Source organism: Oryzias melastigma, linkage group LG14 (assembly GCF_002922805.2).
Source record: "Oryzias melastigma strain HK-1 linkage group LG14, ASM292280v2, whole genome shotgun sequence".
NCBI classification, from domain to species: Eukaryota; Metazoa; Chordata; class Actinopteri; order Beloniformes; family Adrianichthyidae; genus Oryzias; species Oryzias melastigma.
The window spans coordinates 6,273,074-6,292,299 of record NC_050525.1 but is presented as its reverse complement, the minus strand read 5'-3'; the positions used below and the strand labels follow the sequence as shown (position 1 = coordinate 6,292,299).

At 41.4% G+C, this 19,226-nt stretch overlaps 1 protein-coding gene and 3 non-coding genes across 4 annotated transcripts; 2 read left to right on the top strand and 2 right to left on the bottom strand.

Moving 5' to 3' along the window:
* The first annotated feature begins 2,209 nt into the window (after positions 1 to 2,209).
* On the top strand, positions 2,210 to 19,010 carry zgc:152891 (uncharacterized protein LOC767741 homolog). The gene is made up of 15 exons (XM_024261244.2): positions 2,210 to 4,047; positions 7,967 to 8,166; positions 8,381 to 8,603; positions 9,853 to 9,934; positions 10,570 to 10,659; positions 10,742 to 10,857; positions 13,017 to 13,189; positions 13,263 to 13,406; positions 13,482 to 13,685; positions 14,597 to 14,683; positions 14,765 to 14,934; positions 15,430 to 15,545; positions 16,147 to 16,247; positions 17,134 to 17,304; positions 18,499 to 19,010. The coding sequence occupies exons 2-15, from the start codon at positions 8,008 to 8,010 to the stop codon at positions 18,676 to 18,678; spliced, it is 2,016 nt and encodes a 671-aa protein (XP_024117012.1). The 5' UTR covers positions 2,210 to 4,047; positions 7,967 to 8,007; the 3' UTR covers positions 18,679 to 19,010.
* trnas-uga lies at positions 2,474 to 2,555 on the bottom strand. Its single transcript has one exon. It is a non-coding gene; the product is annotated as a tRNA-Ser (tRNA).
* Positions 3,129 to 3,200, top strand: trnaa-cgc. The gene has a single exon. It is a non-coding gene; the product is annotated as a tRNA-Ala (tRNA).
* On the bottom strand, positions 3,591 to 3,663 carry trnav-uac. Its single transcript has one exon. It is a non-coding gene; the product is annotated as a tRNA-Val (tRNA).
* Positions 19,011 to 19,226: the final 216 nt, after the last annotated feature.

Here is a 19,226-nt window from a genome sequence, read left to right as displayed (position 1 = left end):
AAAAGCAAATTCAGTTTCAGATTACAAGGAAGAATTTATCTGAAAATAATAATTCATGATTTCCATTACCTGGGATGACTGATGTGACACTGAAGCCTCAGTAGAAAGATCAGCTGGAAGACACACCGTCAGATCAAAACTTTCCTCCTCCTCAACCTCAGCTGTCAGTTCTGGCACAGTGGCACCAATTTCATTCTGTCTGATTGGACTGAGGAGGTCTCCTCTTTCAGACTGGGACAGCAGGTACTCCACAGCAATACGTTTGCCTACATAGGAGCCAAAAAAAATAAACAAAAAATAAATAAATAAAGGTCGGAATTCTTAGCAAGAGAATTAACTAAGATTTAAAGATAATAATAGATGAATCATAACTTACCGGTAGGTTTGCCAGGTGGCTGAAATTCCGGCAGAAGAGTACTTTGTAGCACCTTTTGACTGAGGCTGTTTAAAGCCGACATCAGACGCACATCATAGATTTTTGCTTGGGATGTGGGCATGTTAACTGCTTCATGAGCATGGTGACATTCCACCTGGAGGCCCCCTCAAGCATATACATCTGGGTGTGGAGAGCATTGCATCTCCACCCTGACAAGAAGATCAAATTAAAATTATGTTCAAGCTTGAGATGTGTGCTTCAACACTTCATTCCTAAAAGTAGACGTGTTAAAGCAACACCTTTTCAACTTACCTGGGATGAAACTGCATTGGTGACGGTGGAAGCTCTCCAGAGATGAAGATCCCCTCCCACATCTCAGCACGTTCAGTGTTTTTTCCCCTTTTTTGACATTGGACTGCACCGTTGTGTACAGATGTACACCTGGTGGATCCTGGATGCATGGCAGGTGCTTTTGCTGCACCTCCCAGACGTGAGTCATGCTTTCCTGGTTGATAAGTGGCAACCCTGTTGTGTCAGTGAGCTCCCACATGGAGTCAAGCAGCGCCTGAATCTGCAAACGTGTCTCTTCCACACCCCGCGTTCTCCTGCGACAGTGCCAAGCCAGTTCTTTGGATGTGGTTGCTGCTAAAATCTGTGCATCGGTTGGATTGTGACCGGGATGGGTTTTTTTGGAGTTAAGTCCTTTTTGCCTCTTTGAGTTTCTTCATGTCATCACTGTCCCATTCAAAGATGCAGCTTGACAATCTGGAGCAGAATGTTCCATACAGTGGATGGTGCTCCGTTGTGAGACCTGCAGTGAAGCGCCTCATAAAATGGAAAATATCCAGCTTCACTTGGGATTCCCAAGGCCGAAACCAAGTGAGAACTGGACTCACGATCCCGGTACCTCATAACAACTCCAGAACGGGTCTGAACCAGTGGTACCAGAGGACAAAGGCAGGTTCGAAGTTCTGAGCCATGAGGGGGTCAAGATGAGGGAGGAAACAGGCTTACCAGGATCTCTGGATACAAGGAAAACGACCACTGAGAGTGGTGCGGTAGTGTCTTAAATAGGAGACCACGCAGGTGCTCAGAATCAGCTAATAAAGGCTTCTCCCTGTGAAGAACCTGTACTTCCCTTAAGCATGCTGGCGCATGACATCTGCCTGTGTATGAATAACTGTACTCCATCTTTGTCATTTCTGAAAATACAAGAATCGGAAATCAGCAAAAAATACAGAAAATTTTGACTAGTATTTGAATAGAATAGAATAGAATAGAATTCAACTTTATTGTCATTGCACATGTCACAGGTACACAGCAACGAAATGCAGTTTGCATCCATCCAGAGTGCTTTAGCAGGTATAAATATGTATCTACAATGTGCAAAGTGGAATAAATAACAGTGAGAGGGTATAAAACAAGTATTTACAGTATGTAAACAGTACAGGTGAATTATTCAACTTGTGGAAAAACTCTAGATCATCTCCACATAAATAAGTTTATTCATAGACGAATTATTGACAGTTACATTAAAAAGCATCAGAAATAAATGTACTGGATGCCGCCATCAATACAGACCACCCTTTCCCCCACCAACCACCACCACCAGTATTTACTACTGGTGGCTCAGCTTCTGCAGCAATTCAAATTGAGGGACATGTTTGTACCTGCGGATTTATGGTAAACACAACAAAAACAACAGGTGTGTACAATACAGGTTACAATCTGGTTATACTCATCTTGGAAGGAAGTACATTTTTGTTTAAAGTTTTGCAGTTACTACTCAAAAGTTTGGATAACTTTGTAAACAAAAAAGGCGCAAAGACTGAAATACACTGTCTAATGGTGGTAAGCACAACTAAAGCAATAAAGGGTTATTATGTGTTCGAGTGTATTGTTTGGGTGATTACTGTACTCTAGGAAGTTTTTCGCCATGTAACCATGATTTTCAATGTGTCTGGATTGTTAGGGCCTGGTTATGAATAGTCATGATTTGTTAGGAGAGGCTAGAACAGATTAAGCATCTTTGTGAAGCTTTTAAAAGCGCTACATAAATAAAATACATAATTATCATAAGCTTGTTAAAGAATAGTTCGCTGCGAGCAGGGTTCGAACCTGCGCGGGGAGACCCCATTGGATTTCAAGTCCAACGCCTTAACCACTCGGCCATCGCAGCAGACGGTTAAAACAAGGTCCCGGATGGGGTTTTTGAACCACCTTATCACACGGTTGAATCGAGATTTGTAGGATGTGATTTAACATACAAACGCACAGTTTTGGGTGTTATTTGTGCTTCATTGCCATTTTCTAGCACACAGACTTATACCCAATGCAATGGACAGAAAAGACACAACTTTGAGCAGTGATCGCTCACAAACTTCCGGTGAACCAACGACGCACGCTTGGCTCATTACATAAGCAGCCAGGATCGGTCATTTGGATGAATGGGAAGTATCAAAAGAAAAAAATATTAAAATGTCGTAGAAATAGTTCAAAATTATTTTGTTTACTATTTAAATTACCCAAGGGATTTCTTGCAATGTTTGCTGTGAATACTTGCGAAAAGTCCAAACTGAGATTTCCAAACTCTGGAAGATTATATAATGATAATAATAATGGAAAATTGGAGAAACTAGGTCGAACCTCTGAACATTTAAAGTACAGATCAAAGTACCCGACATGAAACCATGAAGTACTCATCCAGTGTTTATATTTATGATGAAAAAATGTCAAAAGTTTTGCAACGGAAGGGGATGTAGCTCAGTGGTAGAGCGCATGCTTCGCATGTATGAGGTCCCGGGTTCAATCCCCGGCATCTCCATTTTGTTCCTCGTGTCAGGCGAACGCTTGCTTGTGGCTGGTATGGTGTCAAACAATCAGTCCCCCACAGCTTGAAGTAAGCCCATTCATAATTTGATTTTTTTAAGTATTATTTTTAATTTTTTTATTCAGTGTTCAAACCTACATTACCATAGCAAACAACAAAATAATGCCAGGAGGTTGTACAAGAGATTACCCCAGCATACCTTCTAAATAGTAAAAGCAAAATACCAAATAAATGCACTCAAAAGAAAAAAAAATAAGAATACAAAGACAAAGTAAGGGAGAATATTTTTTTTTCCCACAAGAAAACAATGTTGCCTAATGTAAGCCATACCGCGAAGTAAGCATGTTGTATTTGAAAAAAAAAAAAAGAAATCAAAAGAGCCGATGGTTCCACTGGGGCTCGAACCCAGGACCTTCTGCGTGTAAAGCAGACGTGATAACCGCTACACTATGGAACCTACCGGCCGAGACCGCCTAGGTCTCATTTGTGAATGTCTCTCTGCTGACTATGCCAGGTGCATGGTAGAGCAAATTCTTAAAACGTTGTGGACTTCTTTCAGAATAAAATAATAATAAAAAAAAGTTTTTACAACTGTCACGCGAACTACGATGTGTATGTCAGCTATATTGCCAATTAATATACGCATATGAAAAAATACACCTTGAATTTCTTTTAATGAATGCTTATTTCTCTTTTTTCATCTCTCAATCCCCCCTTCCCGACATCCCGTATTTCCGCTCCGCTGTCCACAGGGATCTTCCCCCAATATAAAAGTGTCATTACCTGATGAGGACGTAAACACACCTGGGCATCTCGCGGAGGAGCACGCGGGGCTCTGCTGGTAAGTCCAGCCATCTGAGTAAATCCCATTTTCTGGCACATTGCGTTTATTTAGCTAGGGTTTGAGGATGTCCTAAGCTTGTTCTTTTAAAAATCAACCACCACCGTCACATTTTATAACAAAAGTTTTGTCTTTGTCACTTTTTTTTCAAAAGAAAATTATTTTACATGAGTCTAAAAATCCATTCACCTATTTATTTTAAATTAGAGCATAGATATTTATTAACTTGAAAAATGCAGTGTTTTAATATCCATAAAACTGCAGACTGACTGCAGTTTTATGTTATGTTATGTTATTTGTCTGACAGATGCAGACAAATAATAGTACATCAGGTGAGATGAGGAAGTGACCTTTAACATGAAAGAGTGCAGTGTTCTCTTGTTTTTTGGGGGCTGCCTTGTTGTATGCCTTCCTAACTGTTGATCATTTCCAAGTCAAAATGTCAGCGGAATAAACAAATTAGAGTTTTACAAGCAGATCAGATCATTGGTACACTTGGAGACAAACACCGAGCTGCATAACAGGAAGCGGGGTGAGTTTCCGTCAGTCTGTTAAACAGAACAAAGAAAAGTCTTCATCGGGGAGTCATGCAATAACAGCCAGTGGGAGGGAGACTGGCCACCACCTTCTTAAAACACATTGTTACTATGTGCAACAAGGTGGAAAATGCCACAAAGGCGTCTTTTGATTCACACAAAAGCACGGATATAATCAAACTCTACTTTTTCTACAAAACATGGTTATTACCATTTTCACAAGAATTATATTGGTCACTGTGAAACTCATGAGCAAAATAATTTAGTCAAAAATATATTTTGGAGTTTTGGTGTCAGGAGAAGAGCCAACACCAACGATGACATAGGGATGTAAAAGATATTAGATACATTTCGAAAAATTGATTGGGCACGTCTTTGTCTTTTTATGTTCATGTGGTTCAAGCAAAAAGACGTCCAGTCATAAGCTTGCTTCTTCCAAACCATTACCTGAATACATTTCTCTGCCAAGTGCCTGCCGTTACTATTTATAGCTTTAAATGTCATATGAATAAGAAATATTTAGATTTTTGGTAAAATAATCGGACTGTATCGTATCGCTAAAAAGTTAGTTGAATCTTTAATGTATCGATTCATGGACCATGTACTGAGATGTGTATCGAGGGAGAGACACACACCCTAATCCAACAGCTGAGAGAATATCATTTAGTTTTAAAATTATTTGGAAGACGCTTTTTTATGTTTTAGAGAAAACTGTCATTTTGTTGACACAAGATTGACATAAGAGTCAAACTTTGTGATACTTGTAAAGTAAACAACAAAGTAAAATGACTGATTTTTTTTTAACCCTTGTACTATCTTATGGGGTCCAGATGACCCCACCCATGTGTGATTCCTCCCATGATTTTGTGTCTGTTGCGGAAAACCGCTGAAGATAAAACATCCTTGAAAAAAAAAAGTTAAGTGGGCTGTCTTGTGGGGTCCAGATGTACTCGTATTTAATGTAAACATGCCTAGAATAGCACAATCTTCCACCTCTTGGAAATGTCCTCAGTGACCTCAATCCCTCAGTGTCAACAGATCATTTCTGACGATATGGACAGTATTTGCATAGAACTGCTTTCCCCTCCAGGCACACTGAACTTTGAGGATAACCGATACTCCACAAACTTCTCAGAGACTTGAGTTTTTGTTTCTGTAAATTCCAATCTGCTTTGAATGCCAAAATTTGCCCTTTCTTAACAGGGCCTTGATAGGATAACTGGTAGCATCCCTCATGCTCTCAAACTGCCCTAACCCAGACAAGAAGGCAGGTATCTATCCTAGGTATGTTGACGTTAAGAGTGGGGTCATCTGGACCCCACAAGACAGCGCTCTGAACTTTTTTTTTTCAATGATTTTTGATTTTCACTGGTGTCCATGGCAGACATGAGATCCTATTCACCTTTGTCCACTTTTGTCAAGAGAGGGAAAACACGTCAATGGGAGGCTGGGGTCAACTAGACCCCATAAGATAGCACAAGGGTTTTAATAGAGGAGAAGGCTGTTCATAAGGAAAGAGTTCAAAGCAGTTCAAAGCAACCATCCTCTGCTTTGCATCAGACAGTTCAGGCCTCCAGTTTGGAGATTCAGGGGAAACTGTTTTTTTACTAAAAAAAAAAAAGGAATGTGTCCCCTAAACCATGATCATTGATCATAGCTCAATCAATCTTTTAAAAGCACGATTTCACAGTGGTCCGTCATTCATTGTGGGGGTTATGTTCTAAAAAGAACCCATGATGGACAGTATGTGTGAAAGATTTATCTTTATTCTTTAGAACACATGTCAAAGTCGAGGCCCGGGGGCCGAATCTGGCCCTCCAGATCATTTTATTTTATTGTTATTAATGGTCCGATGTTATCTTGCACTCTTTTCTAACTTGTGTAATTTTGACAAAATATATTTTTATGGAAAGTAAAATATTGAAAGTTATTAAAAGTTTAAGTTGATTTATTCTGGAATAATATTCCTGCCTTTTTTATAGTTCATAATTATGTTAAAATATATAGTATTAAAGTTTTAAAAACTGGCATTCTGCTTGTTTTTTGGACTATTTTGGTATTTACTAAGACTTTTTAGGCTATTGGAGTTTAGGTAATATTTCAGCCAGATGCTAGCTGTTTTGGCTAACCTAAGTTTTTTTTTTTTCAGACTAATTTGGCATTTAGCTAACATTTTAGCTGGCTTTCAGCTTCAGCTTTTTAAACTATTGGCTTCAGTGATTTCTGCTTTCAACTTTAGCGTTTTTTAGCTATCAATATCAGCCTCTTCAGCTATCAGCACTAGCATCCTCAGCGGCCAAATTTAGTTTACAGCATTCACACTAGCATTATTGCAGGTAATGCTATATATCTAGTTCATAATTATGTTAAAAAGTTCCGGTTTTAAAATTTAAAAAATTTAGTTTCAGAGTGTTCAATAAATGTTTATCCTGTTCGGCCCACAACCTAAGGTGTGTTTTGGATTTTGGCCCCTTGTGCGACTGAGTTTGACACTCCTGCTTTAGAATAATTAAAGATGTTTTAGCGCTGGTTTAGGGGTGAAAATTATGACTTCTGTAGCTTTGCTAGATCTTAGCAATAAAAATTGATTAATCGATTAATGGGGAGGTCCCAGCCAGCCAGGCCAAGTGGGCCCCATATGGTTCAAAAGTGGGCAGAGAATGTGGGCCCCAGTTGGGTTTTTCCACAGTTTCCGTGGTGACCCCAGCGGTGTTTGCCCACATTGGCTCCACTGCCTAGGGACTGGAGGCCTGGACAGCGACCCTCCTAGCTCTGCTGACTCCTGGGCAGCAGCACTTGCTTCCTTTGCCGGACCCTGGGCAGCGGAACTCGCTACGCTGTCCACCGGGCGATTGGCTAGCATAGCCACCTAAGAGAATGTGGGCAAACAGAGCTGGGGCCACCATGGAAACTGCGGACAAACCCAATTGCGGCCCACATTATCTGCCCACTTTTAAACTACATGGGGCCCACTAGGCCTTGCTGGCGGGGTGCAGTGGTTAGCATTATTGCCTCACAGCAAGAAGGCCTCGGTTCAAGTCCCGGGTGGGCGACCTGAAACAGAACCACCAATGGGGAACCTTTCTGTGTGGAGTTTGCATGTTCTCCTTGTGCATGTGTGGGCCTCTTCCGGGGACTGTGGCCTCCGCCCATCATCCGTAAAACATGCTTCATAGGTTATTGGGTTACTCCTACTTGAATGTGTGATTGTGGCCCTGCAACAGACTGACAGAGTGTTGCAGGGTATACCCTGCCTCTGCCCAGGAGTGACCGGGTAAGGCTCCCGCATTCACCAGCAGCCCCATGACCCCAAAAGGGACAAAACAGGTTTAGAAAATGAATGAATAATAAATGAATTGTACACTCCTTTTTATGCTTTGAAGATGCAGAGCATCCATCCATCCATCCCATACCTGTCACCATCATGCCTGATTCAACAACTGCCTGTCAGGAGTTTGAAGTGGCCGTTTACACGTCACCTGGTCCCACCTGTGGAACATTCAGTCGTGTATGGCTCAGCCTGATTGGCTCTCAGGGCGAGACTCCACCCATCAGCGTCAATGATCTTCTCTTGTCTGGATCGGTGAGTTAGACTTCTAGAACTGAACATTGCTAACAAACATGACTGACATCTCAGTTTTCTCTGACTTTTGATTCTAGGCTGTTTCACAATTTGTGATTTTAGAGATTTATAGTAAACTTTTTTTGTGTGTTTCATAAAGACAGGTCAGCCATAGCAATTCTTTTAAAAAGAAAACATCTCCAATGTGTTATGACCTTTCCTCGTTTGCCTTCAGAAATGTCTGGTCCATGTTCGAGCTAACGGTCCACTCGGTCAGCTGCTTCTGGTTCGGCTCAGGTTGGAGGTTCTGAATGGGTTTCCCAACCTGGACTGGCACTGCAGCAGGGTGGAGGTGTGCAGGAGGCCTGCAGGTCAGGAGGAAGCGGAGGCTCAGGTGTTTCACTGTGACAGGTGGCTGCAGGCAGCAGATGGAGAAGTGGATCTGCGGAGTGGAAACCGTGAGAAACCTTTCTTTACATCCTCATGGTTCAAGTTTTTTGGGGGGGGTATCGAATTCTCGCTAAAAAGACTGAGAGACCGAGGCGCTGTGGTTGACTGTGTCCTCACAGCAGGAAGCAATAAGGCTGAATCTGAATTCCTCTCCTACCCCAGGGGTCTGCAGCGTTTAATGCTAAAAGAGCCATTCAGGTCGATTTCTCATTGACTACATCCTGTCAGGAGCCACAATGTCTTCCTTCATCCTTATATAAAAAAAAGAAACACAAACACTATTTTTTGTTATTATAACAAACGAGCTATTGATTTTTTTTTCTTTTTGGCAAAAATAAAACTGAGAAAACCGCATTTTTCCCGAAATATGACCTAACTTTTGATAGGAGTTCACCTCCTTTCAAAATAAGACGCCCTGTATCACATAGGATCATCTTAATGCAGCAAATAATGGTGATTTAAACAAAATAATATGCAGTTTATTTTATTGTTTGTGGTGTATCTCTACCAGAAATTTGTACATCTAACCAAAATTAAATCTAAGCTAATTAAGTAACGCTTCTTGTATTTTTGAGCCATAAGTATTGTTAAAAAATACCAACTCCCCTTTATAATCTGGTGTGCCTTAATTATAAATTCTCCAGTTCATTTTCTGTGGTAAACGACACTAAAAAAACGGTTTTAGTTTGACTTTGATGAACCATGAGAACTGCTTGATGAATTTCTGGGGCATTATGGGTACTGTAGTCAGGAGCCTCACAGTGTGATACGTACTATCATTCAACTGTTTGTGAATGAGTTGAGTTTAATATTTTTTTTCTTGAGAGATACTTTTAAAAAAAGTGTGTACATATATATATATATATATATATATATTTCTTTTTTTTACCAGAGAGCCACAATAAAGGGCTCCAGAGCCGCAGCTTGCAGACCCCTGTCCTACCCCTACGGCTACTCCCTACCCCTCCGACTGTAGGGGCATTTGGAGCTGTAGTGGAGTAATATTGAAAAAATTAAATAATCCTTACTTTAAAAAAAGAGTCTCTGCTCAGAATGAGCTGAGTGAAGATGATGGATAAATTGGATTGTTCAAATATTTGGATCCAGATGTTTTTAAATAAAAGTGTGATGAAAGGCAGGAGAATGAGGCGCTCAAACTAACGGATGGACGAGCTATCTGTCTCTTTGGCCTTGAGAAGTTGACCGCGGAGCCACAGAGGACCACTCACTGATGTTTAGCTGCTGCTTTCCTTGCAGTGTGTTTGGTGGCAGACGAGACAGAAGAGAAGCTGAAGCTGCAGCGTTTCAGACAACTGCAACATCATCAGGAGCTCATCAGGTAAGAAAGTGGAAGCTGAGGTTTCAGCATTGATGCTCAGATGTGTGGAACTCTGAGGGGGGCGGACAACGGTAGTCCTTCAAAGGAATAAACCGATTAGTTCTGAAAACGTTTCTGGACCATTTAGATTGATTCCCGGAGAAAGTGAATCATGAAACCGCCTCAAATGTCTGCAGGATAAATGTGGTTTACTGAGAAGCTGAAGGTACTTCTTCATACATGACTATTAGAGGACTAGCAGGTTAGTTTCTTCCTGCTTACTTCAGTTTAATCGTGGTCAGAACTTGTTTTAGACAACAGCGCCACCAAATGACCAGCTGATAGAATTGTGTGGTTTTTCCAGTCAGTTTGGTCCTCTTCGGTCTTTGGTTCTACAACACAACACTAGACTAAACGACAATATTTTCCATTGTGAAGAAATGATCTTCATAAAAACTCTCACAGGTGCCTTAGAGGTTCACTTGTAATGTCCCCTGAAGCATGTTACCAAGAAAAGAACCTTAAGATCATCAGAATGGAAACTATGGGTTCAGTTTTTTAAAAAGATCTTTATTAAGCAAACGCGTTGTGAATGTTGGGACCTCTCTGCAGATGTGTGACCCCCTGACCTGTGTGTGGCCCTGCGGGTGTTTCAGGTGGCGCACATTCATTGAAGGAGCTCCTGCTTGTGCTGACCTGAAAAGTCCGTCTGAGCTGGGGCCGAACCTCAGTTTCACCACCCAGAGGTGAAGACTTGTCCATGTCACAGCGAGACACAGGCATGATGGGAAGCAGGCTAACCAAAGTCGTCTCTGTGACTCTCCTCAGCTCAGTCCCAGACCAGCACTACCTGAAAGGACTCTGCCGCCGAATGGAGCCGTGGAAAAGCTTTTCCGAGCTGGAGGTGGTTTTTGCATACAGTGGAGGGCACAACCAGGTCGCCAGTAAGAGACGAAGCCCGATTCTGTTCATAACTTTTCTGGACAGTTGTTTTATTGATGCAGATAAACAGAGACCTTACTCCAGGTTCAAACAATACGCTGAAGCGCTGCGAAGCGGCACGGAACGGAGGCCACTTCCATTGGGCGCCCTTGTTAACATACAGTGTAGTTCATACCAGACGCGAAGCGCCGTGGTCCTGCAGCGTCCTTCTCTTCAATCATGGCAGGATGTTACTCCAAGACATATGAGAAAATCCGGTCAAATTTCAAAATAAAACAATTTTTTCACAATAAAATACAGCTATTGACAAAAGGGATCATAATTTTGTATGTAAAGAGACTGTAGAGATTAAACAAACACACAAAAAACCACACAGACACGCACACATTAATGTAATGTGTTGCCCTGCTTATTCGCGTCCGGTTCGTCACAAAAACGCCAACAAGATGCTTGTGTCACCTTTTGGGCTTTGGATTCTCTGGTAGAGGTGTCAACTTAATAGTAATCAATTAATTACAGACAAATTAGCACATTGTTTTTAAAAATCTCATTTTAATGAATAACTATTGTCGTTTTCTCAAAAATAGAAAACAGAGGTCCAACTGTTTACTTGCATGAACTCATCCAAACAAAACACCTCTTACATTGGTCCAAGCGGACGTCCCAGTATCTGCGTACGCAGTACATGCCGTATCGCTGCTGTGACGTCAATGTGCGACTGCGTAGTTCTTGATAGAATAAACACAACAAGCCAACAACGCCACAGTTATTATCTATTATGTTAGCGATACAACCTGACGAGGTGTTTGTTATCATAAATGAATGTGGTACGTGGAGAGATGTTCGCATGGGACAGTAACCTGTGGAAAAAGAGAGGCCAACATTATGGTATTAATACGTAGTTTTCTAATCAATATTTTTTTAATGGTCAGAAAAGTGTTACCACTGTTTTTATGTGTTAAATTGGAGCACTCTAGGCTGGTTTTGTTCTTGTGTTTTTCATTTTTTTTCTTAATTGTTCAAGATTGAAAAAAATGGAGGGGCCTCTGGACACATGGCACCAAAAAGCCGGAAGCAGAAATTTTGCAACTTTAGTCAGTTGCGTACGTGGAAATGTCCCAAACTTTAGGAAACCCTTTGAAAAATGATATTTTAAAAACTTTTCAGAACTATCAGCTTTTAAACTGGGGGCTTCCAGTCAAGGACCTCCGGTAAATAACTTAGGGCCCAAATTACCGTATCACCGTATGAGTCGGGCTTTTAGGAGAAAAGTGACGTTTCAGAACAAATCTGCCAAGCCCAGTGTAGCTAAAAAATAAATAAATACAAGAATACTAATCTTTTGATCTGTTTAAGAAAAATATCAAAGTTTAAGAGGAGAAGAATCAGATTCTCTTCCATGTTTGTTTTGGACGACACTTCTCCTGCCGCTGTCAGTAGCAAATACTTCGGATGCAGTGCCCTCTAGTGGTTATTAGAGGAAACAACCGCTAAACGACAACCAGTGTTTACTGGGAAAATAATAAATATGAGCCTATTGATGTCTAAAATACAACAAATATCACAAATAAGTCGCTCCTGAGTATAAGTCGCACCCCTGGCTAAACTATGAAAAAAACTTCAACTTATACTCCGGACAATACGGTATGTTTCTTTGAGGCAGGGACTATTGGCTATTGATTTTCCAGCACCATATTTTTTTCTGTGGCCAGATTCTCATGGAAAAATCCCCCTTGCTGGTGTAAAGTAAAGTCTGGGAAGTCTGTTATAATAAGTCTGGATAAAACCAGTTTGAAAATTGTATTTTTATCTTTTACTGCACCACAATGTCACCAATATATAGGAAAATATCTCAAAATTAGGCTTTTGCCATCAATTGTTAGGTTTGATTAAAAATAGATTATTAATTACCGCTCATGATTAATTAATCGCACAAAAAATGAATTGTATGACAGGACTAGAATTTGATTTCACAGCAGATCAGGATGAATGAATGAATGAATGATTCTGGTCATTGTTTGTTTGGCTCTTTTACACAGTTTCACGTTCAGTAAAGCTGCTGCTCAATCATTTCCTCCAGCTTATTTTGCTGAGATGAGGGGCGACAGGATCTTTTCAGATGTCCTTGCAGACGGATGACAGTGTTTGATGCATTTCTCAGGTTTTGCTAAAGCTCACTGGAAGGAGGACTGGTACTTTGGCTACCAGTGTCTGAACGGCTGCAACCCTCTGCTGGTGCGTCAGACCCGTCTTCTACCTCCAAACTTGGGTGTCACCTCTGACATGCTCCACCCCTTCCTGCCTGGAGACTCCACCCTTGAGCTGGAGCTGCAGGTGAGCGATCTTTTGAGTTTCTCTACGTCTGCACATTTGCAGAGTATAGCAGAATCTTCATGTTTCCTGACAGAAAGGAACCATTTACCTGCTGGACTATGAAGTTTTGGACTCGGTTCCGGCCAACATAATCAACGGGAAGCAGACGTACCTGTCTGCCCCGCTGTGCCTGCTCCACCTGAACTCACAGGGACAGCTGGTGCCCATTGCCATCCAGGTGAGCTTCTCACCCAGGTGGGAGAAGCTGTCAGTGGGTTTTCAGTCCGTTAACCTCTCAGCTCCTGTCCTTCAGCTGCAGCAGAAACCAGACCCTCAGAACCCCATCTTCCTGCCCTCTGACTCCAGCTGTGATTGGCTGTTGGCCAAGATGTGGGTCCATAACGCCGATTTCCAGTATCATCAGCTGATCTCCCATTACCTGCGGACCCACGTGATGTCTGAGCTGTGCTGCATAGCCACACTGAGACAACTGGCAGAGTCGCACCCGCTGCATCAGGTACCAGGTCCACCAGTACTCCTCCAGCCTCGAAACTATGCAGACGTTGGAAAAACATTTCCTAACGTACCAACAAGTTCTTCAGGATTTAAGATCCTCCTCAGTCACTCCTATTTCTGATTGTCACATTATATTTATTTCCTAAATGTCCCCACTGTAAAGGGATTAGAGACATCCGCCCAAAGACGTAACAGGATCTCACTCAAAAAGGACATGTCAAGTTTCCATTTTCCACATTTTATTTCCATTGTGCAAGTGGCCCACCACTGTGGCATTTCACTTCATCACAGTCTTTGGTTTGCAGTTGAGGGCCCCCATTCGTTGTAGGTCCAAAGAAAAATAGAACGGGACGGTTGGGGCGGAGCCTCTGCTGTCAACCACTGATTGTCTGAAAGTCATGATGACATTAGCAAGCACCAGTATAGCGCTAAGCTAGCGACTCTGTTTTCCCCATTACAGTGGTATTCTTCTTAGTCATCAACAATCTTCTGTCAAATAACAGTGATTCATGTTAGTGATCCCCCGCTTATTCGCATTTCTTTATTTATGGGTTCACAAAGTGATTTTTTTTTTCAGTCACGTGGGTCCGTTTTGTCAAAAAATAGATAAAAGAGTCTTTGGTGAACTGGAAGGAGAAAGAATCAGGATTTTGGAGGAAGTTCTGTCCATGAAGATCTTCACTTCCTCGTCCAGCTGACATCCGGATCAGAACCATACGGCTGGACATTACCCAGATTGATGGATGTTTTTATGTAGCAGCGGTGAAGATTTATGCTAGAGAGATACAGAGCTATCATAATCGGACGGGGGGTCAGGGGCGGAGCTCCAAAACCCACGCCCCCTCAAAGGAGATTTTGGAAACAGAGGCATCAAATCAACATGCAAAAATGCTTGGTTGTTTTTGGTTGCAGCTGTTGATGCCACATGTGCGGACGTCCCTGAAGATCAACCTGCAGGCCAGAGCGGGTCTGCTGGCCTCTGGGGGGGTGTTTGATCAGGTAGGAGTTAGTCCTCTTGCTGAAAGTCTTTTGGAAAAGTCGAGATGAATTTCCAGAAGCTGTGGTTCTGGGTCCCTGCAGGCCGTGGCGTCCGGTCTGAAGGCCATACAGGCGCTCCTCAGCCGCGCTTCAGCCAGGATCCGCTATCGCTCCCTCTGTGTCCCTGACGACCTGCTGGACCGCGGCGTGCACGGACTGCCGCACAGCTACTATGCCGAGGATGCGCACAGAGTGTGGGACGCCCTCTACAGGTAAGCAGACACACAGGTAACCAGCTGCTGCACATCTGTCCACTTCAAAAAGAAGTCCTGCCGCGATTCACTTAAAGAATGAAGAGAAAATTGTTTATACTTTTTTTTTTTTTTTAACCCTTTACTATGTATGTTCAGTTGTCCTGTGGGGAATCCTATTATATGTTAGCATCAAGCTAGCAGACTAGCATTTTGCATTCGATCGGTCTCTACTTTTATTGATCAATTATTGATCTATTAAGCTTAGATCAGTTCAGATTGATTAATCACTTTCATCAAACCAACCCTACTTTGCCTAAGTTTTTGTGTATTTTATCAACTTGTTTTGTGTATGTTTGTTTTAGTGCTAGTTTAAATATCTGTGTGTGGTTGTTTTTCTGAATTTTGTCTTTGTGTTTTTTTGTGATTGTGTTTGTATACTTGTTTATGTTTCCTTGTTTGCTTGTTTTTCTGTGTATTTCATCTTTGCGTATTTTTGTATGTTTGTGTGTGCAGGTTTGTGGTCAGCTGGGTGGATGTGTATTACAGCAAAGACGATGATGTGCAGAATGACCTGGAGCTTCATCAGTGGATCACAGAGATCAACACACACGGATATTCACAACACTCAGGTGCGTTTGCAGTCTACAGTCAACGTTCAGTTTTCAAAGTTAATGATTATGACTCTAAACTACATCATTCAGGTTCGTCATCCTCAGATCAGCTCGGCCTCAGAAAACAACAGTTTCCTCCAAAAACGTTTAAAGTTCAGGACCCAGAAATGCTCAGAATGTTTTACGTCATTTCAAATTAAACCTCTGAATCCTTTGATCTGCACAGAGATAAACATGACTTTATCATCTGCAAACAGGATGACTCTTGCTCTCGTTTTGTTTCATTAGATCAAACTGAAGTTCAGCATCATCTATCTCACTAAAGATGATTTATTCTCATTAAAACATAGAGCTGCTCTCATTCTCGTTGCTTATGAAAAAATTGCACTTTTGTTTTTAATTTCATTTTTATATTAATTAATTCATTTCCTGCCTCTTTCTTCGATCGGTTTACCATCAAACTTGCAAACAACTCAAACAGTACTAACTCTGGTTTGTGAAAGGATGACTTTGATGATTATGGAAATATCATCAGTCGATGTTTTCAAATCTACTATTAGTATTTGCGTGTAGTAGACTTATAGTAAATGTAACCCATGACTTATTTTCAACATCTCAGGTTTCCCTCAGTCCTTCTGCTCTAAAGCTGAGTTGTCGAAGTTTGTCACCATGATCATCTTCTCCTGCTCAGCTCTGCACGCTGCTGTCAACTTCTCCCAGGTCAGTCACCTCACGCACAAAGCTTCACTCGTACAGAAAAACATAAACTTCTTAACAAGTTATTCTTTCTGCTTGCAGAACATGTCATGTAGTCAAAGTGTTAAGTAACTCAGTCAGATTTAATGATTTAAATAAAACAATCCAGAAAAGCGGATCGAGCAGCTTTTCTCCTTCAGAATCTACTGGAATTACATTGATTGTCTTAACGGTAGAAAAGTTACAGTAAATCAAAGAACATCATAAACACTGGAGCTGCAGTGTTAAAGTATTAAATGACTCAACAGTTCATCCTGGCTGGAGCTAGTAGAGTATCCAAGGAATTGTTAGCTTGATAGGTGGAGCAAGAGATGCGCCTGGTTCAGGGCTCGCCAATGTGCAGCTCCAGATCCACGTGTCTCTTTTATCTCCATGGTGGCTCCTTGGACAAACATAAAATAAGTCATGGAGACTGCTGACCCAGACATGTCGACCGTCAGAGTCAGCAACAAAAACTATCTGAAGGAAAACAAATAAACAAAGCCCACAAACTAAGACTATCAAGGTTCAACCCTAAACTAAACTAACAAAACCTAGCAGAGTAAGACTGCTGAGGACAAAGAGGGAAAAAGAGCAAAAAAAGAAAAGAAAACGAAAATAGCAATTTTTTAAAGTAAGGAGACCCCTCCTTGAACCGCCAAATCCCGGTCATGGTTTGGATCCGTTGAAAACAGGCCCAAATGACTCTTTTACAGTTAAAGGTTGCCGACCCGTGATCCAACTAGACTAGGTACCTGTCAGTTTAACTTGTCTTCCTGTATATTGCCTTTTCGAATGTCAACTCGCCGTATGACCAATCTAGTCATCAGATTCTGGATTGTTCATGTTTCTTCTCTTTGGTTTCCTGCAGCTGGACTTTGCTCTCTGGGTACCAAACTGTCCCACCTCCATGGTGCGCCCCCCCCCGCAGGTCAAAGGGGTCATCACAGAGGACGACATCCTGGGGTTCCTTCCAGATGTCAACATCACTTGTCGTGTCCTGATGGTGCTGAGCATGCTGTCACAGCCAAGCAGCGACTTTGTGAGGCTCCAAACATTTTATCTATCTTTTTCCTCTGGAAACAAAACTAACTTTTGAGAAATGTATTCATATGACATCCATATTCTACCAAAAATAGTGTGTTGGGGTTGACTACCGGTAGGCTCTAACAGTGCTCTGCAGCGTAAGAGCCGACTCTGCTCTCTACTGTCTATTTTACTCTACTGGCGTTTGGGCTGATTGGAGGGCAGAAAGTCAATACTTCCTCTGATTGGTTGATTCTGATGTCAGACTATGATAGTAAAAAAAAAAAAACTCTATAAAATACAAAATTCAATTAAATTCAATACAAAATCATGATAAAAAAAAGAAAAAAACGTATCCTCACTTTATTTAGGTACCTAATCTTACAACAAGGATTTCAAACTCTATCGCACAGGGAGCCATAATCCAAAAAATATTATTGTGTTGTGGAGAAAAGTGGCTTTCGACCAATATTGAATTACTTTATATTAGTTAATATTCATGTTCAGATCATTAACATTGTAAACATTGTTCTGCTTCTCCTGGAGGACGTTTCAGTTTGGCCACTAGGTGGTGATCTCACTAGACGTAGACAAACTCGCATTACACCTTATTCCAGAAGAAGACAGTATGAGTAAAAATCAGTGTTTTAGACCACAAATGGTTACAGTAAAATAGCAATGTATGTTTAGGTCGATGCGTTAGCATTAGCCGTCCTATGAGAAATCCCCTTAAATGTTAGCATCAAGCTAGTGGCCTTTAGTTTTTATGTGCTAAATCGATTTATATTTTTATGTTTAGCTTAAATCGATTCAAATGGATTTAACAATTTTATCAACCCAGCCCTAGTTGGGGTGAATTCACACCGAGGGGTGGGCCACGTGAATTTGTTGTGTAAATCACATTCTGTGTGAATGCACCTTTAGGCTCGCTGGTTATATTAGTTTGTTTCGACCACGGGGTAAGGGGGGTATTTTGATGTTCTGGTCTTGTACTTCCTTCTGGCTAAGGATTTTCAGTCGCCATCTTGTCTGCTACCAGGTCCCCCTCACTATTTCCGCCAATCCTAATATTACCATAAGGTCCTGCAGCTTCACTACAGCATATTTGCTGAGCAGACAGCTTCAAACTGTTTCATGATTCCTGCTTCTGTTATTCACATGAACAAAGACAGTGATTTACTTTAACCTTTTGGTTTGTCTCCCTCTCCAGATTCCCTTGTGTTGTTACAGGGAGAACATCTTCAAGGTGGGTGTCCATCGCAGGCTGGTGGAGGAGGTTCAGGCAGAACTCAGGGCCATTTCTGATGACATCAGAGAGCGCAACAGCCAGCGAGTGCTGCCGTATCCGTACCTGAGTCCCTCCCACATCGAGAACAGTGTCGCCATTTAAATCTTGAACCGTCAACAATGTGGTTTTAGCTGTCAAAACGAAGCTTTTGGAAAACAAAATTGAACAAATAATATGTGTATATGTCTAAGATACTACAAGGATGTTATTTTATACGTATTCTGAGGAGGAGCATGTTTCTGAACATCTTAACAACGGTCACTATGGAAGGAGTTTAAAGTCCCACTCTGATCTATTTTCAAAGCGTTTACACAGTCACTGTCCTGCCAACTGTAGTATGTATGTAACAACTTCAGATTTTTTTAAATGTCATTTTTTTCATCTGCTCCAGATTCTCAATGATTTATAATAAAGAATACTTAGGAATTGTTAAACTGAATTGCATGTTTAAATGTCCTCCATTATCAGACACTTTTCTCCCTCAGAATCACTGGAATTATTGTGTTAACGGTTGAAAAGTTACAGTATGTTAAAGATTTTGTCTTTAAGGTGTTAAAGATATAAAGAAGTGAAGATTACTTTGATCCTGATAACATTTAATCCAAATCAACCCGGCGGTTTCTGTCAAACTATGACGACATGCAGAGCAA

Bases quoted from the DNA above. Each gene is read 5' to 3' on its own strand.
- zgc:152891 (XM_024261244.2), top strand. From the start codon at position 8,008: ATGCCTGATTCAACAACTGCCTGTCAGGAGTTTGAAGTGGCCGTTTAC. The intron at 9,935-10,569 runs GTAAGAAAGTGG...CGGGTGTTTCAG, and splicing joins CATCATCAGGAGCTCATCAG to GTGGCGCACATTCATTGAAG. The intron at 14,935-15,429 runs GTAAGCAGACAC...TTGTGTGTGCAG, and splicing joins GTGTGGGACGCCCTCTACAG to GTTTGTGGTCAGCTGGGTGG.